At 41.6% G+C, this 22,541-nt stretch overlaps 1 protein-coding gene across 3 annotated transcripts in view; it reads right to left on the bottom strand.

Annotated features, from left to right (window-relative positions):
• Cacna1e (calcium voltage-gated channel subunit alpha1 E) overlaps positions 1-22,541 on the bottom strand; it is a 303,984-nt gene that overhangs the window by 23,495 nt on the left and 257,948 nt on the right. For all 3 annotated transcript variants that reach the window (XM_035445314.1, XM_027418072.2, XM_035445315.1), the window contains 10 exons: positions 19,738-19,898; positions 19,073-19,210; positions 18,121-18,322; positions 16,636-16,800; positions 15,988-16,098; positions 11,820-11,903; positions 10,951-11,076; positions 7,385-7,450; positions 3,252-3,343; positions 2,403-2,568 (listed from right to left, as the gene is read on the bottom strand). In XM_035445314.1, coding sequence (XP_035301205.1) covers positions 2,403-2,568; positions 3,252-3,343; positions 7,385-7,450; positions 10,951-11,076; positions 11,820-11,903; positions 15,988-16,098; positions 16,636-16,800; positions 18,121-18,322; positions 19,073-19,210; positions 19,738-19,898 — 1,311 coding nt within the window. The remainder of the gene's footprint in view (positions 1-2,402; positions 2,569-3,251; positions 3,344-7,384; positions 7,451-10,950; positions 11,077-11,819; positions 11,904-15,987; positions 16,099-16,635; positions 16,801-18,120; positions 18,323-19,072; positions 19,211-19,737; positions 19,899-22,541) is intronic.

Raw genomic sequence — 22,541 nt, 5'->3', positions numbered from 1 at the left:
AGCTGAACCCAACACAGGCCTCTCTGCCACTGAGTTGTGAGTCTCAGTGACTTTATTCAACTGCTTCCTGGATTACGAATGTTTTCTGTGTATCTACACATTTTTTTCACACTCCTTCCAGGCACTTAGTGTTCATAATAACTATTAACATTGGTTAATTGCTATTGGTTCATATTTGTCAGCCTTTAACAGTGTGCTGTGTGTGTTAAAACTATTGTTTGTTTTCATGCTTGCTCTAACCCTTTTTGTGACCAAGTTTTAATTACCATCAGCTCTTTGAGAAAATAAATCTTTCTGATTCATACTGTATTGTTAGCAACCAACACATGGCCTGGCACATCAAAGGGCATCAGAAATCTCTGTCGAGTGGTTGGTTTGAGCTGAGGAGTGTGTGACTTGCCCAAGGTCACAAAGTTGTAGAGCTGAGACTTGAAGGCAGGTCATCTCACACTGAATATAGCCTCATTAAAAATAACATTAATGTGAATTATGTAGCACCCTCCAGCTCAAGATTCTAAAAGTACCATTATAGCCTCCAATTAATTTTCCAGTTTTATCTCTGGTTTCTTTTAAATATTTATCATCAAACAGTTAAACTATGTAAGATAAAACTGAGAGGTCTATGTGCCCCCCTTTCTGTTTCCAGTCTGTCTTTATCAATAAGTATTAATGCCTTGTATCCTGGTTTCTTATCTACTGGAGGCCACAAGGAGACTGTGTCTTGTCAACAGTTCTTCCGCAGTGCCTGGGTCAGTACCAGTCCTTAGTGGCTACTTGATAAAAATGTGTTGAAGGTGTGAATGCATAAACTTAAGGTTCATTTCAGTTATTTTCATTACACATATGCTTTCAGATATGCAAACAGTGTCTTTGTGTTCTGTGTTCATTTTCATTGGAAAATGTCTTATACCCAAAGAAAAGAAGTATCTTAAGATATATGTATTATCTCACTGTACATATATTACTGCTGTCAAGTGTGAGTTGCATGTGTAGGCATGTGTATATCATGAGTGCACGTGTTTGTGTGAGTGCATGGATGGTACACACATGGGGACCAGAGCAGGATACTGAGTGCCTTGCTCTGTCACTCTTGGCTTATTCCTCTGACACAGGATTACTCACTGAACCTTGAGCTAGGCTGGTGACCAGTAAGCCCTAATGATCCTTCTGTCTGCTCCTCACATAGCACAGGGGCTATAGGTGCCTGAGCAGCTTACCCAGCTTTTTACATGGGTTCTGAGAATCCAATCTCAGATTCTCATGCTTGCACAGCAAATGCCATTACCCACCGAGCCTTCTCTCCAGCCCTGTCAACATGTGTTTATACCATTTTAAAGAGGCTCTATGGTAACAAAGCCAAAACAAAAAGGGGCTTCCTAAGCTTCCAGTTAGTTCACTCTGTACATTAACCTATGTGCCAGGCATAACAGGCTTTCCGCAGGCTCCTTGCTAACACTGGAAAGCTGAATTGTCAGATTGTCTTAAATATAGAAATTCCTGGGCATGAGACAGTTAACTTAGTCTCCAGTGTACAGCCATGGAATTGACTACTTTCAAGCAGCAGCATTGCTTTAGTTTCGATTGCTTGATACAGCCAGTGGCATTTGCAGTGAAGTTGAGCTGAGGGACATAAGGGAGGCCAGAAGGACCACAGTAACCTTTTTATTGATCTGGTGCCACCTTATGTAGTTATTCTATCCATATATCACTGCTAATCTGATGTGCAGGGAAGACATTTCTGGATGCTTTCTCCCAAAGAAGGAGCTAAGAAGGCATTTCAGGCCTCTCGCCACTTCCCGAAGTGGGAATGTTCTACATATACTACTCAATATTCACTAACACCCAAAGTAATCGTGTTTTCACACCATAAAGCTTGCCAGCTGCCATCCAATTCAATGGCACCGGAGTCAGCAGAGAATCACACCAATTACACTGTATGTGATCATCATTTGCCTATTGTTAACCCTATAAGCTTCCATTTTTAAGGTACCATTCCATAAACAGTTAAAAAACAAAGTCTCCCAAACAGATATAAGCCTTTGCTATTAAAGAAACTATACAAGGCACAAAGAAGACAGGGGCTGTCCCAGTAACCCCAGAGTCAACATGAAGCCCAGTGCTTTGTTCTTGCATCCAAGTCCTCATCTTATCTCACAAGGATTTTCCCCTTGAAGCTGCAAAGACGTCAACCAATGAGTCACCCCACCAAGGATTCTGAGGAGCACCTTGACCCCAAGGGCAATGATCTAATTCTTCCACAGCGTGGAGTGTGTGTATGTGAGGGAGCAGGAGGAGGGAAGAGAGAGAGGCAGAGAAGAACTTCGCAGACACTGCAGGAACCCCCACCCCCCATTTATCAGGAGTGCCAGGCACACCTCAAATGAGAGCACACCATTGCTCACCAGAAAGGAGCAGAAGAAGATGAAGGAGACAAAGTAAACGTAGGCCAGGTCAGTGCCACAGCGCTCACTCTCGTTCTGCCCAGAGGGTGCAGTGGTATCAGGCTCACAGCCCTTCTCGCCGAGACAGGACAGCATTATCTCCTGCCAAGCCTCCCCTGTGGCACTCCTGAGCACAAAAAAACATTTTTGTTAGAAGTCTTCGTGTTCCATCCCATCCGTGGACCTCATTTACACTCCCACAAAGAACCTATGGGCTTCCTTTTTTTCTTTTTTTTGAGACAGGGTTTCTCTGTGTAGCTCTGGAGCATGTCCTGGAACTAGCTCTTGTAGACCAGGCAGGTCTGGAACTCACAGGGATCCTCCTGCACCATCATCACCTAGCTGGGCTTCCTTTTTAACCCTTCGGGCCCTTTTATTATTTCCCAGGCAGAGATGACGAATGCCAACAAGGCCCCTCTCTTGTACTTCCTCCCCACTCACTTCTTTGTCTGTTGAGGGTCTAATCTACTAGGAATGAGATAGTGGTAGAACCCCAAGACTCCACATAAATGCAGCTATTCAAAGTTCCAGGTCTGAAATTATTCCCATCAGAAGCTATGTGCCTCTCCCCTCCCAGAATCCTGGAGGACAAGTTGAAATGCTCAAATTAACTACGAAGGTAAAGATATTGATGAAATTTCTAAATCACGGGGAAGCCAGTTAAGGCATGGTCTCCTTCCACTACATATCTGAATAGGATCAGCAGAGCAGAACTAATAAACAAAGAAAGCAGTCAACTTCCCCCCTCCAGGTGTTTCTCCCCACGAAGACCACAAGGTCTTGAGCATGGGCAGTTGTTCATCCCGATACCTGAAGAGCAGCATGAGGGACCCGAAGAAACTCCGGAAGTTGTTGTGTCGGTTGATGTGACTTTCCTCATCTAATTTTATGTTTCCAAATACCTTTAGGGAGATAACAGAAATCAATGAGCTGTATTGAGCTGTGCCACATGTCCAGCACACAGCCATTAGATACACAGGCAAAGTAGGTGAAGCTTCCTGATGGTGGTCTCTGAAATAGATAACTCAGAGTGAGAGTTGGCAGACACTCTGTTCTTGACCCGATATGGAGACTACCCTTCCCCACTGCTCCAGTACAGCAAAGGGGACTAATGCTAGCAATGTCCAAACAGTAGACAGAATGCAAATCGACATTCTACATAAACAACAGATTTTCCTATGCCCAAGTTGGAGTTGCTTCTTAGTTCTATGGTACCCAGGCAATCTACCAAAGACATTGTTCTACAACAAGAGGACAGAGAAAGAGTCACACCTCTTTTCCCATCTCTGATATCCATGAAGGGGATGTCTGTATTTGCCAAAGATGTCATTTATGATTTGAGCAGAGCTATCTTTCAATATGCAAGCAGATCAGAACCTAGAGGTACAACTGAACATTCCTTAGGTATTTTTTTTAAATATCCAAGTCACACAAGTTTTTTTTGTTGTTGTTGTTAATCTACAGCCAATGGAAATGAACACACATACATACACCATCCACCTAACACAAATCTCACCAAAAGAGATCACTTAGATATAAGCTAAAAGCAAGGTCCAGGTGGTAGGATGGATGAAGGCTAATTGGACACATGTAAAGGAAGGGCTGGAGAGATGAAACTCTAACATATATACATGGGGTCCTAGTTTCAGTCCAGAGCTCCAGAAAGAATGAAAATAAAAGAAAGAGAGTGGGAAAGGAAAGAAACAGAAAACAGGATGCCCTGCATACAGAGAGAGCACTGCTCATGTGTTGCTGGACTTTGGTCACTGACATTCATGTGAAAAGAGGCAACATTTAGCAATCTTCATCAGCACACAGTGATAATGACTGCAAGATGCTCCAGTGAGAAGGGTGCACACACTCTTTCCTCGTGTGCTTCAGAAGTCAGGACTGATTCAAGTTGGTGTAGGGACAGCTGACTACTTCAAGGGTCACTTTCCTAGCCATCTGAGATGATGTAGTTCCAGTCTGCATTTGGCATGCTTCAGTTTATTCGATGTATGCTCAATGGAACACATTTCCCCCTAACAGTTTTGAGAATGTGCAATTGAGGAACAATCTCTGCCCCCAGCTATTTTGCTCAAGTAACTCCTACTGACACCTGCTTTGGGAATTTGTTCTCAGTGCTGTTTTCTCAAAACCCAAATACTACTTGTCTTCAGGAAGAATGGAGGTGGCAAGCCAGGCAGTAGGGGAAGAATAGAAAGAGCAGATAAAAGAGAGAGAGGGGCTCTTCAAGAGACATGTGACTAAAAATCCTACAGAAGCAGCCAAATCTCCTTCATCCTGCATACTTCATGTTGTATATCCACAGCCAGTTTAAATTTCCTCCTCTTTTCTTTCCCTTAGCTAGGAATCTATAATCTGTGCCCAGTCTATCACACCTGTGCAGTTCACAGGGCTTTTTTCACCCTGTGACTCTCATGGAAGCATCATTAACTGTCCTGGCTATGACTTTTCTCAGCTACTCCGTGAAGTAGTTGAAGAACGCATTGTGATTTTGTACATAGCAATTGTTGAAGAAAGCACAGCTACTCTGAATATTTTCTCAGATAGTTTTCAAGCCCTAAATATTTGCAAGTGGTGCATCTTAAAATTTCTTTGCACTTTTTTTATGTCCTCCCAGCCGATTACCACCTCCATCTCCTATATGAAAGACTATGAAAGAGAAAGAAGGGTTGATTCTGAAAGATGTGGGACAGTACAGGCTTACATCCACTTCCACTTGGAATTGCAGCACTAGAAGGCTCTGCTTAGCTCACTTTTCTAGCATGAGTAAAAGAATTAAGGTGCAGAGGAATTCAGTAACTTAATTATTAAGTTCACAGAGCTGAACAGCTACAGAGTAGAGGCTGCAGCATCACTTCTAACAACCAGTGGCCATAAACTCCTTCCCATAAGTGACAAGTTATTCCTTTGTTCTACAAAGATGTCTTCTGAGAAGGCTTTGAAAGTCCAAAATAATGGCTTGTCTTCTAGACAAATCTGTTGGTGTAGGGCTCTCTGTTTTGTGATGGCAACATTGGATCTGGTCTCTCTAGCAACTCATTCAGGTGTGTGCATGCTTTGGTCATAGCATTTGGGCCTCTGTGATGGACCAGGCTGGGAACAGCCAGCTAAAGCAACTCACAGTGGCAATGGCATTCATGTCTCTGTGGAAAAAGTGTTGTGAAATTTTAGACAGACAGCTAAACATACAATAACATACAATAAACATACAATAACAATAGAGTTACTGAGACTATTACAATTTATAACTAACTGAACAGTTCCCATCTCCCACTGAAAAGTCAAAGAAGTACTTGCATTTGCTTGTCTGATGGGATGAGAGAAGGCACAGAGTTAAGAACATGGGCTGTATGGTAGCACAGCTGGGTTTCAATATCAGCAATTTAGCTAATTATCTGAGAATATGAATAAGTAGCAGGCTACTTAACCCTGCTAAATAACAGTGGAGACAATGAAACTCAATCACTCCTGATTATACTAACCATATACCTTACCCTTTTCTCTGTATATCTGTACATTTGTATATAGGCATACATTAAGCACCACATCTGGCATATTAAATAATGGAAGTAAATGGAAAACAGCATCAGCATGGGTCTTATCAGTAGAATTGGAGATAGTATCATTTTGCTTGAAGATGGAGCCAAAGCTATTTTTGTCATACAGAAATTTAGGCACACACAATTTCATTAAACCAACTTCCCATTTTCGATTTGAGAATACATAAATTCTAGGACAAAGTTTGGAGGGAGTTGTTAGGGTCTTGAAGTTATCAAATGATCAGTAAACCTCCGTGGTAATTCTGTTTCTAATGCTACTGACATCATTTGACATCCCTACTGAAAGATCCTTGGAGGAGGAGAACCACAGCCTCTGAAGCAGGCCTTATACATTTTGATGCTGGACATCTGACTGTGGTTTTGGAGAACAATACTCCCTGGTCATAGAGTTAGAGGAAGAGTGAGAACAAGAAGGCAGTAGAGAGGAACAAAAAGAGGAAGTCTTTTATTAAGGATAGAGGAAAGGCTGCTGATCTGGAAATTTGGAAACTGAGGCAGTGGCTCCAGGTGGCAGAGACCACTGAGAAGGCATCCAGGGTGCCTGGCTCCAGGAGACTATCAGCTGAAGTTCTTAGGATTGGGGGGGTTAGTCATTGCAGACTTTAAGTCAGAAGGAAGCCTGCCTTAGACGAACAGAAAGCCTTGTACCCCCATCAGATACATTAAGGGGTACACGCTCATTATTTCTAGGAGCAGTTCATCCTCCTCAAATGATGCTTGTCCTCAGAAAGAACATTTGGCTTCTTGGGGCTTAGTGAACCTCTAGCTATCTGCACAAATATCCAGGTGGGAACTGGACCTGCTGTCAGGTTCTAAAATGGAGAAGATGTGGGTAGCCCAGGGAGTTGCCCAGCAAGTTGCATGGCCCTTTGCAATAGGAATTGGTTGGGGTGTAGCTCTTGGGGCTCCCTAGGATGGGCAGTGGCAGGTCTTAATACATAGATATCTGACAGTTAAAACTTAACATAGATACATTTTGGTGTTATTGCTTACAGGAAGAACAGCCATCTAGCCTTCTTTTAGGTCAAGTCCAAATAAAGAGAGATCCCGAGAAGCAACTAAGCCTTACTTTAGTTGCAATGGGGAATCCCTCTCTTGGAAAACAATGGTGTCATTTTGCTTTAGTTCTATTGTAGCCACAGAAGCCCAGCTACTCCTGTCAACAGCGTGATTAGAAAACCTCAGAAGAAGCCCCCAAAACAGACCATTCTGAAGCTCTAGGGAACCATGGCCCATGTGAAATTCCCAAGGTCGCAGTGCAACAAGACCTCTGGAAGGCCCTTTAGTCAAGCAGAACCATACAAATCATCTGCAGTCCTGCCAGAGACAAGCTAGGTAGCTGCTGCCCCATCAGGCCATGATGTGCTCACTCACCTGCATCCCGATGATGGCATAGATGAAGAAAAGCATAGCAATCAGAAGGCAGACATAGGGAAGAGCCTACAAGGGAAGCAAGAGATAATAATTAATCCAGGAGACCACTGCTCCTGCAGCCACTGGCAGGACAGGAACTCTTGTCTAGAGGCTATTTCAAGCAGGACCTGCACTCTGCTGCTTAGGGCTGTTCTGTTTGGAATAGTCTTTCTTTTTTTAAGTATGCCCAAGTTTTCTAACAGATATGTGACCCCCTGTCTCCAAAGAGCACTACCAAAGTTTCCTGGGCTTGAGAGACATTTTGCTTGACATGCAGAAGATTAATAATCCTAGCAACTCTGACTCAAATTATGTAAGAAGAACTTAGTTTGGGCTTCAGGGTCTTGGTATTTGTCCCTCCCACTCCTAATGCAGAACTCATAGTGGGGGTTTTGGAGGCAAAGTTCAATAACTGGGGTCCCTTATTATCCATTCCTAGAAGCATTTTTTATCTTTTGATGAAACACCATTTTCTAGTGTTTAATTCTTTCAATACTTTATCGTTATTCATATAAATTCTCCCAAAGCCTGCTAAGAGTCACTATGAAACTGTAGTGAAGCCATGTGACAAAAAATTAAAAATCCATATTGTGTATGCCTACTGCCACTTCAAGATTATAGCATTCCAATATGGGAGTAGAAAGTCAGGAGTTGCTGTTGATATTCTAGGGCAGGGGCAGACACAGGACAGTTGGGATTGGGAATATGATTGGCCAATATACTTGTGTGGTGATCCCAGAATTGGCATGAAATTCCCTTTTCTTTACCATTCAGTAAGCTCCCCGGCAGCTAGTGCCACTGTAAGTTTCTATCTTGCCATGAGTATACACACCGCAAGTCCTAGGAGACAAGCCAAAGGCTTTCAGACGGCTGGAGCAGGGCAAAGCTTATCAACAGAGCTAACAAAATGACGAGCCCCAAGAGGGACTATTTACAACTTGAATAGAGGATAAATTCAAATGCAACTGAAAGCTGATAGGGAGACCTCTCTGCCATAAAGTGCTGAGTTCCATGATCTAAGGAAAGGAATGGCTGCATTTCCACAAGGATTGGCATAGGGGGCTGGGCCTGGAGGGCTGCCCTCTTCTACCCATTCAGCTTGGCCTTGTTCTACATCCAAAGCCTCCAGTCCAAGATCATCTTCCTACTCCCAGCTTTAGGGAGAAAACCAAAGTGTCCATCATTCTCCCTTCTTTTAAAAGAATATTTATTTGTTATTATTTATGTGTATATATGTGTGCCTGCATAAGTTTATATGTACCGTATGTGTGCAGGTGCTTGTAAAAGCCAAAGAAGGTTGGATCCCCTGAACTGGAGTTAAGGTAGTTGTAAACCACCTCACTTGGTTGCTAAGAATGAAACCTGAGTCCTCTGCAAGAGAAATAAGTGCTTTTAAACCAAGGGCCTTCTCCAAGCCCCTGTTCTCCTCTTTTGCTATAACATGCATTCTAATACAAAATAAGAGAATGGAGGGATGAAATTCTGACTAGGGGCCTGAGACAGAACCGATGACTCCAGGGTTGTGTCAGTTGGTAAAGGCAACGATAGTGCATTTACACTGGACATCTTTCTGCTTTGTATTTGCTTAAGTGTTTTGTTTTTAAATTTGTCATTAAGCAACTTGCTTTTCCTGTATCCCAGAACTGTCCTGAAGACGAAACATCCATCCATAATACAGCACCACTGGGATTCAGATTCACTTGTCTTCCTGTCTCTGTAGTACTCACTGAATACGCCATCCATTTGGCCGTCAGTTTTTGACATCACTTTCTTTCACTTCAATAGGACATAGTGTCACAGAGACTCAGTGAATGCAAAAAAAAACATGACAGGGTGACACATATTTCTTAGTCTCACTAACAACTGAAGCTTGATGGGCAGTTCTTTTAAAAAAGTAATAAAAATAACAGCTTTAAAAGCAGCTTATCTTTCTAATTCAAAATGTGAACTCACTTGAGACTCGGAGGATAAATTCTTGAGGTTTTAAATATTTCTCCTCTGTCATCTAACTCTTGAAAACTGGAGTTCACCAAGGTGAGGTCTCTGTGGGAATAATCCTTGCAAACAGTTGGCTCTTGAAAGGCCAAGGCTGTACCTTGGAGCCTGAACATTCTTAAAACCATCTCAACTTCAATGACTCTGATAAGTAAATCAAGAAGGAAGATGCAGGACAAACTCCCTTTCAAAGTGATGACATACCATGATTTTACTGCCCTGCACTCTAATATATAAATAGTTAAAAGAAGGAAGACAATTTGGTGAATTTATGGTTTGTTATCTTTGAGTCACTCAATCTTATCAAATTTATTTTTAATATATTAATTGGAAAAACTTTGTTTACAAGAAAAGGAATGCCCCAAAGACATCCAATGTGTGCTATTTATTAGTACTCAAAGAAGTGTATGCTTGAACACTTATTATTCAAAGCATACTTGAATAATAATGGTAATTATTATTACCATTGAGCAGTTATCAGGCACTGACTTTTAACTAGCCTTTATGTAGCTAGACTAATATATAATCCCATGAGAATGTTTAAAAGAAATAGATTGTAATAATTTGACAAAACATTCCTAACTTTTATAGGGTGTGTGTGTGTGCTCGTTCGAGTGTGCCATTAACATACCATAATTCAGTAGTTCAGGAGATGCCCAGGCAAAGATTGGTGGATGCACATGAGTCGTCTTTTTATAAAGTACAAATTGAAAAAGTTCTGTGAAAAACTTTTCCATGAAATTAAAACACTGACGAGTAATATGGGATGTCTTTAGACAAGTCCCTGAAAACAGTGAAGACATCTGACAATGGGAGGCCGACTTAATCCAAATACTCAATGTGCACAGTCTGGAGGATTACATGTTTGAAATCAGCTGAGTGGCATAGCAAGCTCTAGGCCCAAATTAGAACGCAGTGAGAATATCCACATCCCCAATAAAACAACAATAAATCTTTAAAAACATATAAAACTAATGTTCCATTCATAATACTACATTCTTATATTTTTATTAATATTAGAGAGTGAAAACACATACCCATCTCTTCATACATGAAAGTATACATTATCTATTCTGGATAAGGCCTGAGACTCAGTCACGATGGCATATCTTTACTGATTGAAATTTTGTAGGAAATAAAGAGAGGATTGTTTTGGCTCATCATTCTAGAGGCTGGAGTCCAAGATTGGGCAGTTACGCTGGCTTGGGTCACTGAAGGGTCACATAGGCTGAGTCCATGCATGGACAGGATTGCTCAGGGCAATTTAGAATACCCAAGGATAGCACAAATTTTGTAAAGCATGTCCTTGTCTCAGTGCTAAGGGAAAAGGTTCAAGTTACAAAGTCAAAGTGATATATTAGTTTTTAGAAGAAGATTTTATAATGTAGAAATGAACACTATTCAGCCAGCCTATGCTTATAAGAACTATTGTATTTATTCTTCTAATCAACTTTCTAAGTTTCTCCTTTCAATAGGGGAGGGTGGTGCTGTTGTATTGTCTGGTGGGGTGCCACTCTTGGGGAGCCTTTTACCTTAAAGGATTGCACAAAGGTCCACAGTAAAATGCGTATGGTGTAGCCCTGCCGCAGGAGCTTTATGAGGCGCGCAGCTCGGAAGAGCTTCAGAAAGCTCATATTGAAGCCACTGGTGTTCACCAGCTGGTGGACCAAAAGGAAACATGTAATTAGTGACAATATGCTCATTTGGAAAGATCTAAGCACTGGTATTTTCACATTTATTCCTTATTCAGATCACAAAATAGACGACAGTCTCTGTCTTTTGTGGTTAACCCAACTCCAGTGGAGGGGCACCCAGTGAGTCTCTCTCTAAGCCTCCCAGCCCAGGCCCTCTATTGTTAGGTAGATGGGCACTGGGAGTACCCCAGCACACAGGGGAGGAAAACTGGCTTCCCCAGTCTCTACCAAATGCACTAAAAGTCTGCACTTAGATGCTAAAGGAGCAGGGCTAGTAATCCCCTAGCACACAATGGCATTCTGGTATTCACTAATTACAATAAAGCTCACCACAAGTTCTTTAGGGTGAACTAATTTAGAGAAGCATTTCAGTCTAACAACTTTGAGGTTAAAGACAACTGTGTTTCTTCTTGTGGAACTTAGCCAAACACTGCGTACTACTTTCTTCTAGCAGCCTCTATTCCACTTACCGCATTAGATGTCTGCTATTTGAGTCATGCAAATGTAAATAAACCTTCCATGAGACCTACCACCCCAAAGTTTGCAGTTCTTTGGCTAATGCTCAGGAAGGAGGAAGTGGGTCCCCAACACAAAAGGGGCACATTCGATTGGATGAATTATAAATAGACTCATATGTGGAGAGGATTTTTTTTTTAATGCTACTCAAGGATCCAGCTTAAATACCAGGGGTCTTGTGAACCATTCACCTTGCTGTCTGTCAGGATAATTTCTGTGATACTGCCAATCACTGTGATGAAGTCAAAGATGTTCCAGGTATCTCGGAAATAGTTCTGCCAAGTGAATTCAGTCACATGAACATTAGAAAATGGAAAAAGAAAAAAGACAAGACATCTTTCATTACATAACGTTGTCACTTGGAATTAAAACTTGTCAATTCATGCATAAGTTCATTTTAACTTTGGGCTCAGTTTCCTGTTTCTAACCCGGAATTCTGTTTCTCCTTTACTAATTTGGGAAATCCTCATTTTAAAAACAGTTCTACAACTATTTGACGAGCATGTTTCTGAAACTGTCACTAAAGAAAGATTTTTTTTTTAAATTATAAAACATTTATTTTTCAACCATACTACTGAGTTTGATCAACAATTGAAAAGCTTTATATTTATAATGTATATACTTTGGGGGAATTTGGGATAAGTACACACCTGTTAAACCTTAAGCATAATACAACTTTAAACTTCTAAATTAATTTTATTGCTACAGAAGGCTCTGTGGGATTAAAGGTTACAGACATGCACCAAATCTCCACTGAGTCTTTTCAGAACAACTGATTGACAGCAGGATGAATAGATTCCATCTTCCACCCCACCCCACTGCTTTTCTGCTCTGTTACACCTTGTGAGGAGGTGTAATTAAGTTTTTAAAAAAGCAGGGAAGTAGTCATGAAATAAGAAGATTGATTGAATACTATATGTGGGAGATATAAAAGACCCAGAGACTCCACCAATCAGATAATGGCACTTGCTTCACACTGCATGGTGTGTCAATCCTATCTCAGATAGCACAGAACTTGGATTACATTCTTTTAAAACAAGACACCCACATCTCCAAATTGGCCACCTGGCTTGCCCCTGGGCAGCAAGTACCATAAAAGTTTTTGGAGTACTACCAACATGTCCCCTTCCTACCCTCACAATTACCATCACTTTATCTTTAGTGTCTGTTCCAGACCCTTGACAGTCTTTCAATTCATTTGCTCCTCTTGTGGGTCTGAAAGTTAGATAGTACCAAATGTCCCATTTTTATATAGCACTGGATACAGGGATTGGCCAGAAGAGTGAAGATACACCACAGATAAAGGAGTGTGCAGAGAGGTTATGTTTTATGAGCATCACATATTTAAAACTCTAAGACAGCTATTGTTATCCTTGCTTTCTAAAACTAAGGTTTAGGGAGATCTGAATCCAAAGCCACATGTACCCTAAAGTATAAAGAAAAACAGATGTGGTCAACTTTGTAAACGAGTTCACTTTGCAGTGGCACTTAGCTCATCAGTGAGGGACACAAGTGGGGTCCTTAAAGTCCCCAGTTTTCAAGGCATTCCTATTTCCCATCCCAAAGTTAATGTCTTAATTCTCAGTTCATAGATCTAGGTTTCAGAGGGTTAGAAACCTTGAGCTCCAATTAAGGATGCCTTACAATATAGAATAACACATCCTATCCTTGTGCAGCACAGTACTTTTCTGCTTTATCTGTAGTTTCATTTCCCATGATTTTAGTTACTTACAATCCAAAATATTAAATAAAGAATTATAGAGTTCCAAAGAGAAGATACTAAGTGCTTTCTCTAAGTGAAAAATTTTAACTTAATAGGACAAAACAGTTTAGTCAAGGGCCTCATATTGATGTTTCTATTAATGACACACCACATATGCAATGGAGGTCTCATAATAATACACTGCCTGGTGCTGTAGCTATTATAGTTTGTAAATACATACTATGATAGTTACAAAATGACAAGATCAATTAACAATGTTAGTGTTATCTTGACAGAATCTAGAATCACCTGGGTGATGGGCTTCTGCCCATGCTTGAAGGATTATCTTGGCTGTGTTATTAAGTGGGAAGAGCCCCCCGCCCCCCCAGCTAGGATCCTGTTACTGTATAAATAAAGAGATCTGCTTCCTGATTGTGGATGTAATGTGACTATTGGCTTCAAGCTCCTGCCATGTTGACTTTTCATACATAATGGATGGTACCCTTAATTATGAGCCAGGATAAACCAATTCTCTCTTAAGATGCTTTTGTCGCTGGGCAGTGGTGGCTCACGCCTTTAATCCCAGCACTCGAGAGGCAGGTGGGTCTCTGTGAGTTCAAGACCAGCCTGGTCTACAAGAGCTAGTTCCAGGACAGCCTCCAAAGCCACAGAGAAACCCAGTCTCAAAAAACCAAAAATAAATAAATAAATAAATGCTTTTGTCAGAGTATTGATATTTTACCACATCAATAGGAAACAAAATTAAGATAAATGTATTTCTCAGAAATAATCCCATCATTTAGCAATATATGAGAGTAAATATGCAGACATCAGATCACCCCCACTTTCAGGTATCTATTTGGGATTTTTGAATATGTCCTGGCTACTGAATAAACTAGTAGATTATTGTGAACTCTGGGGTCAGACAGACTGGGATCCAACTCTTGGATCTGCCTTTCATTAATTCTGAATAAAGTATTAATTTTTCCTGAGCTGTAGTTCACCTATAAGAGGAAAATAAGTAAGCTTATCTAATACAGTTGTTACATAGAGAAAATGACCATGTAAAGCACTGGATGGATATTTACTGGGTAGAACAATATATGTTGCTTATTTCCCCCTTTCCATTTTATTCCTACCCATTTTCTAATTCTACATTTTATGAACTTCAATTTTCTCATTTAGAATGATAATCACCATGATGATAATGGCAATATCTACTATGCCTGTTTCAGAGTTCATTAGAAGAGCTGACCAAACAGTCCATATTGGGGTATTCCAAAAGATGAGGGTGCCAGATCAATATAACAGTGCCTTTTCTGGTGTGAATGACTCCAGCCTTGAATGAAACACAAGGATGAGGGTGGGAAGGAGGCAGGGCTTGAGGCCGAGTCCTCTAGTTAAAGCCTGTAAGTATGTATTCAGCATTCACCATAATTAGAGACATAATTGGGGCTTAAGTCACAGATGATGTCAACACCAAGACTCAGAGAGAAGCTTTCCCTGTGGTGCTGCTGGCTTTCCCCCTCTTTCACTTTGCCCTACTTGGTCTAGACTGTTTCATATAGGCATCTTTGTTTGCTAGAAGTTTCTTTTTACCTTTGTATTTCCTTGAGTCACAAAACACTCAAAAGGGGGTCCAGAATTCCACAATGCAGCCACTGCAATGGGTTCCTTTCAGCTCTCCACCCCAAGTAATCAAATTAATGGTTGTATAGAGAACAGGAGACTGAAATCAACCTCTACAATCAACACTGACAATTATCAAGCCCAGCCCAGAGTCCCTGTTACAGCTGCTACCAGAAACACTTATTTTGATTTGCAGCAAAATTTTCCCTTCTTGTTAGGAAATTGGTCAGGTCTGATATACACTTATACTTGAAAGGGTAGCTCACACCCTAAATAAATTTGAAACAGCTGTCAAGTGGGCTTATCTGCACCCTACTGAGCTCACGAAGACCCTGAAGCAAACAGGAGGAGAGGGAGGGACTGATTTTGTTTATAGGACATAAATGAAAAGGCCAGGTTTTGCTAACATTCTTGAGAACAGATACAAGAATTTGCCAAACAATTATAATTACTAGTCGAGGAGAAGTAAAAAGAGAGCTCGTGCCAGAAAAATTCATTGTAATCCCTTTCAAATCCAATTCCAGAATGTTTCCCTGCCCTGACAACCCCTAAAGGTATTTGGACATTGTAAATGTAAATAATAAACATTTTCTTTAATTGTCAGGAGTTACTTCTTCATGCCTTCAGAAGGCTAATAGGTAAAAAATATATAATTTGTTGTGTTTGAGGCTATGAAAGATATTTTCTCATTCAAATCATAAAAATTCATATATACATTACCAGTAAATAATCACTCAGGGTTAACCTAATTTGTGTTTTCTTTCTTTATATATCAATTGTAGTTCTAGTAAAATCCAAAGATGGCCACTCTACTGTTGACAGAATTCAGTAGGACCAGGGTAGGTAGTCAGATGAGTATGGAAATGAGGAGGTGTGAATGACTTTTCTCCAACTCTACTCACACTGGAGCCTGTTTACTGAGTAAACTGAGATCACTGTTAGAGGGACAAGAAGGTAAACCATTCTTGAAGAGCTGTAACCGCCATATACCCCAAAGGAAGACAAGCCTGATGCCAGAACAGACATACCAGGAAGCCAAAAGCGATGACCTTTAGGACACATTCCAGGGAAAACACCATGGTGAAGGCAATGTTCAGGTACTTTAGGGCAAGTTCATAGGTGCAAGGAGCAGAATAGTACTGCCAGGAAAGAGAAGAAAAAAGAACAATAGAGTCAAAGCCTTAAGGCATATGTGTGTATGGTGGGTACACGTGACGGGTCTAGTCATCTCTCAACTTGTCCTAATGGAATACTTAAGTGCATGTATATTACATAGGGAAACACATACCTATGTCCCACTCAGGACAGCTCAATAGCAAAGCTACCTTCATGCTGAGACTAAAGGTGGCCATGACAGAAGCACTTTCCAGAGTTAGGTGTTTTGTACTTAGCATTAAGTAAAATCAAGCTCACATTAACTTTAGTACTCCTTTAGATTCCATGATATGTGAAGGACATTGTCCATCCTGGTCAAAGATGGACCCTATTGATACTTTTGTTCCTGAAATCCCCTAACTGCTATTCTATGTTACTCTGAATTTCATTCAATGACCCCATCCCTACTCTGAAATCCAGGGACTGGGCTGTTGAACTAGGTAAAATCAATGATGATTTTAAGGCTAGTAAGGTAGAGTGATTTCTCAGTCACTACACACACACACACAATTACTTCTCACCTTCATCATCAGTACAACAGTGTTCAAGGCGATCATGGCCATGATGGTATATTCAAAGGATGGAGAGACCACGAAGTGCCACACTCGGTACTGGAAGGTGTGCCTGTTCTGCGGCATGTAGCGGGTGAGGGGTTTTGCACTAATGGCGAAGTCAATGCATGCCCGCTGCAGAAAGTTAAGTTATTAGAATCAGCTCAATCCACCCCCTGCCCTAAACCTTGCAAGGACTCTATTAAGATGGCTTACCTACTGCCTAAGAACCCCTTATCTGAAACATGTGGGACCCGAGTGATTTGGGATATCAGATTTGTTTATGAAGTTTTAATGTTTACATAAATGTAATGAGATATTTTGGAAGACAGAATGCTCGGCTAAGCACAAGCACAAAATTCATTAATATTTCATATGTGCCTCATCCATATAGCCTAAAGGTAATTAATGTAATATTTTATTAATTTTGTGCGTGAAACAAAGTTTCATGGTACAGAATTTTCTACTTGCCATATCATATCATTCAAAAAGTTTGGAATTTCAAACATTTGGATTTTTATATTGGAGATCTTGATACTGCATCTACCCATGCATTCTTCTTATAATCTATGACTGTTTCTAGTTGAGCTCCATTGTTAAACAGCAAAGTCAACCATAAAACCCTACAAACTTTAAAACCTATGCATGTGCTAGAGGAGCAGTTAAGAAAACATATTCCTGGTCATTAGAAACACAGATGCCGTTAGAGTCAGGGTCGTAAGCAAACCTCTTAATGTTGTAACTGTGGCACATGTAATTTTCTTCTAGACTATCACCCATACAGGTAGAGATTACAGGATTATCTTTTCTTTGTGTATAAATTTGTACCTTGTCTGTGTGTGATGTTTGTGCAGGTGGGCATGCCTGTGCGCACACATGTGGTGCTCAGAAAAGGACATGGGGCATCTTCTCCTATTGCACTGTTGCCTTGAACCAGGACCTCTCATTGAACCATAAGCTAACCATGAAGGTTAAGCTACCTGGCCAGTCAGCTCTCATGATTTACCTGTATGCGTTCCCCTCAGCTTTTTAAAAAATGTGTGTGCACACACACACATATGTGCACATCATAGTGTACATGTAAAGGTCAGAGGACAACTTGTGGGAGGTACTTTGTGTCTATCAGGTTGCCCCTGAAGACTGAACTTAGGTCATCAGGCTTGGCACCAGGAACTTAGCCACTCAGCTATCTCATCAGTCCTGTACCCAGCTTTTTATGTGGACACTGAGGATTCAAAGTTGGGTCCTCGTACTTGCAGAAAAAGTGTTCTTACCCACTGAGTCCCAGATCCAAGACTTCACACCTCTGTGCCTCCCACTGTGTACTTTCCTCTCTTCTCACTCTAACACCACAGTAAAGTTAGGAAAATGTTGTCTTTCTCTCTTAAGCATGGTGTCCCGATTCTTTTCTAAAGCTCCCACTACTACACCTTACTACAGTCTCCCCATTCCTACCTCATTCTTTTCCAGGCTACACTCCTCCATCATCTTATCCCCTTGCTCCTGGAAGGTGATGATGATGAGAGCCACAAAAATATTGACGAAGAAGAAAGGGAACACAACAAAGTAGACCACATAAAAGATAGACATCTCCATGCGGTTGCTGCGGCTTGGGCCTCTATCCTCCTCTGTCACATCTACAGAATGCTGCAGGACCCTGTGAGGACCAAAAGAAAGGGTACAGATGGTAGGTGATAGTCTTGGCTTTTTAGGAGATGTCCCACTTTTTGTCATTTTTGGTATGTCTTCTCTGACTTTTTCCATTTCTCCACTAATTTGGGGTGACCATAATCAAATTTTGTAAGGAAAAAGTACCACTGCCCTTTCTGGTCTACTTTCTATCTATATGCAACTCCTAAACAACAGAATGATATCCTCTTTTACTTTAGGGTGTCATGTTCAATACGAAGGGACTTCTAGTGCCATTTGATTTTCTGCTGCCAACTAGTAGTGTCTTATTCATTGTTAAGTCTTTGAAAAAAAAGTAGCCTTCTGCTATGGGCAGCATAAGGTCTGTGCTTAGCATCTCTGGGGGCTGCAAGATCCCGCCAATTTTTTTTTGATTTCTTAGAAACAATAGATTTCTTAGAAACATCCGCAGGGATTCTTGTGAGGGGTAAAAAGTTGTGAAATTCATTTGTTCTGTAAGTCAAAGGGCTCTAACCAACTCAAAAGTTGATGAAAACAAAGTTTCAAATATTTTCCAGACTTTGTCTACCCCATCTCCATCTCTGAAGGATTTTTATTTTTCCTCTTTTCTGTCTTTCTCACCCACTCACAACCACTTACTTTGCCTGGTACAATAACAAAGGGTGAACCATGTTCATCTTGAATTAGCTTTTCAAGACACCCACACAGTCCCATCACAGCCTGAAAGATGCATATACCAAGCCACCCCACCACTTACTGAGGCCACCCTTCCCCTGTGGAGACAGTGAAGAGGGTCAGCAGGGCCCAGATGATGTTGTCATAGTGGAATTCATGACGCTTCCATTCCCGGCCCTTTACCTCCATCTTGTTTTTCTCATGATCTACATAGTTGCCTCTGAAAACAGAATAGAAATGAAACAAAGTCTCTGAGTACAGTCCGTAGAATAGTCAAGCATGTTTACAAGCATTAAGCATGTCAGGATAACAATGACAATCACAGAAAAGGAAGGGCAAGCTTTATTAAGGGCAGGTACTACCATGGAATAAAAAAAATATGGTACTTAGTTCCCAGCAGACACAGGATAAATCCTGAAATCACTAGTTTCCTGTGTAACCTTGGATAACCTAATTTTTTACTATCATCTTTTATACTTATAAAGTATAAGTAAAACCTCTCTCAGTAGGTCATTAGAAAGACTTAAAACTTAGGGGTTCAGGCAAAGTGTCTCTTACTATATCTGATACAAAAAAAAGGAGTTAAACAAATGTCTATTTGATTTGTAATTCTTCCTGGTTTATAATTCTACAGAAAAGGGAATGGAGTCAAGAGAGAAAGGAGACCTAGTAAACCATGGGAAGTGGAGAGGGATTTGCCAGGACACCCTTAGTAGACAGTGAGAGGTGTATGGCAGCGGCTCTTACATGCACTCCTTCTCTGTGTCCTTTGAACTGTCGGTGCAATAAAAGAACTTTCCCTTGAATAGCTGAACAGCGATGACAGCGAAGATGAACATGAAGAGCTTGTAGACAATGAGTATGTTGAAGACGTTCTTCAAGGAAGTCACTACGCAGTCAAACACAGCCTGTGGACAACAGCGAAGGCTCTTATGCCATTCCTGTGACAAAATACTCCTATGCCCAGAGCTGAGGTAGGGCCATGCCACCACCCAATAGGCTGAGACGCTGTCCCAGGAGTTCTCACCCACCAACCAGTGATATCCATGGGATTAGAAGCTGGCTTCCTAGCTGATCATGGTGATGAGGACCTGACCTGGGAAGCAGACATCTTCTCTGAATTTTAAAGTAAATGTAAACCATGAAACTGAAACAAGATGATAAAAGTGATGGAGTGTGTTGTGGTGTTTCAGTAGATACTCATCGTGAAACCCAGAAACTTAATGCTAGGTGGAATCTTGAACATCGCGTAAACCATTCTACCCACTGAACAACTTGTTCCTGACCTTGACCTTTTGGTGACACTCACAGATTTGCTTCCACAGTGATTCTGTACCATCTTCTCTTTACCCTTTCTAAATGGATCAAGGGGCAGTCACATGCTGTTGTCTTTGTTCAGTTCAATATTTTATCATTAAGTTTGGATATTTGTATCTGACTATCACTTCATGCTCCACCCTCTAGTTGAAAGCTGGCTGCCATCAGGAGGAAGGTCAACACAACTGCAAGACGGTCTGAGCTCTGTCTGTGGTGGAAATGAGGCTGTGTGGGCAGCAACGGTGATTTCCGTTTCAATACAAAAACAGAGGGTCTCCAGAGACCTCCCTTCCAAGCCCTGAGACACAAGTAGTTCCATGACAGTTTGACACATTTCAAGCCATTTTTAGGTTATTTTTCTAGGTTTTTCAGTTCATCTCACTGGAGAATCTGGCCTCGCAGGGTGCTGCATTTGTGCAGTTGCTTCTTCACAGCACTGGGTGAAGTATGGCTAAAGCCACTGGTGTGACACTGATGGACACCTGCGTGACATGCAGTCTTGTGGAATGATCAGAGCCACCTACATCTTTCTCAGCTTATCACACTGCAAAGAGAGGAACCACTCCCCATTTTAATAGAATTGAAGGCTGAGGTCACATTACATTTTTTTTTTTTTGAGACAGGATTTTTCTGTGTAGCATTGGTTGTTCTAGAACTCACTCAAAAGACCAGGCTGGCTTGGAACTCATAGAGATCTGCCTGCCTCTGCCTCCTGAATGCTGGGATTAAAGGTGTGTACCACCACCACCACCATCGAGGTCACACTCTTGAGGCACAGACTAATCTCATCAAGCTGCTGCATGTTCCTCTGCTTCCCCTGGAACTTGTGCTGCAGTTCACATTTGGAGCCCTAGACAGCCTGGGTATGGGACACACCGGGGTGAAGATTGATAGGCCTAAGCCAGTGGCTGACTGGAGGAAGGTAGGGTGGCCAGGAAGAGTTGACACAGTACAAAGTCCTGAGCTAGGGAGGAAAAAAATCAGGGAGCCACTTCTTTTGAACAACAAGCTGCCTCCTGGGAGTCCACACAATGTGTGCTGAACCTAAGACAAAACTATGTCACAGCTAGTCAGAAAATACCTAACCCCTTGCCCTCCCTTCCCTTCCTCTATGCATATCATAGGGCAGAGTCAGATACAGTCTGAGACCAGGAGGGTTGTGGGTTGTGACGGGGGCGGGTGAAATACATTATCAATTAGGAGAACTTGAGAAGGGATGGGAATTGGTACAAACAGGTGAAACAAGCTCATAGCTTTGCCTTCTATGGTAGGCATGAGAGAGCAGGCCCAGACACACTAGAGAAACTGTTGGGTGTTTTGGCTAGGGACCACTCAAATCAGCTCTCTTGTCTATACTACAATTGTAGGTTACACAGATCTCTATTTTCTGGGTGAAAGAAATTCTAAGGATAAGTAATCTGCTCTGGGTCACATACCTCCAAAATCCTTGAGTTAGATTCGGCACTCATGCAGGTTCTTTTCCATGATGGCCAGTTCCTACATTATTGTCTCAGAGTCACTTGCTGACCAGGTTTAGAAGCCACAGTTCAGGCTCTTCCTCAGACAGTCTGGCTGGGTTGTGCTGATGTGGAGCATGTGTCTATTTTAGGACGCTCTTCAATGGCTCAGGTATGGGTGGCCTCTGGCTGCCCTTTCAGAAGCCCTATGCTAGGTTCTAGGATGCTGCAAGTGGGCATTGAAATCTGCTTCCCAGGAAACATCCTGGTGCAGCTCAGAAGGATAGAGCTGGGTGCTGGTGCCGAGGCTTGTTCTAATGGCTGTGTGGCCTGGACTGAGGGCTGATGGTCTTCAGGAATTCAGTAATGGGAGGGGCTTTTCTCCCATAGAGCTTCAGATTCTATAAACCACAATATATGGAGAGTAAAGAGGAGAGGGGTGAACTTAATTAGGGTGCCAAGCTTGAATGGACAGCAAGCCCTGAGAGGTAGAAAGGGTACTGAACAAGAGGATGAGGGGATTGCATAGATAAAAAAATCAATTTGCATCCAGACCATGAAAGGGCTTATCCAGGGTAGCACACTTCCCCATTTCACTTCTGCTTCTTCCATAAATAGACTATGTGTCCTTAAGTTACCTATTTGTACCTCAAAAGTATGAACTATTTGGGCAAGATGATACTTTTCTAAAAGTTATTACTGAAGAAAATAGGTATGGTGGTTTGGAAGAAAATTGTCCCCGAGTGGCAGTATTCCGAGGTGTGGTCTTGTTGGAGG

The sequence above is a fragment of the Cricetulus griseus genome, chromosome 5 (assembly GCF_003668045.3).
Source record: "Cricetulus griseus strain 17A/GY chromosome 5, alternate assembly CriGri-PICRH-1.0, whole genome shotgun sequence".
In the NCBI taxonomy this organism is placed as follows: domain Eukaryota; kingdom Metazoa; phylum Chordata; class Mammalia; order Rodentia; family Cricetidae; genus Cricetulus; species Cricetulus griseus.
The sequence above is the reverse complement of the archived record's forward strand: the minus strand, read 5'-3'. Positions and strand labels throughout refer to the sequence as shown.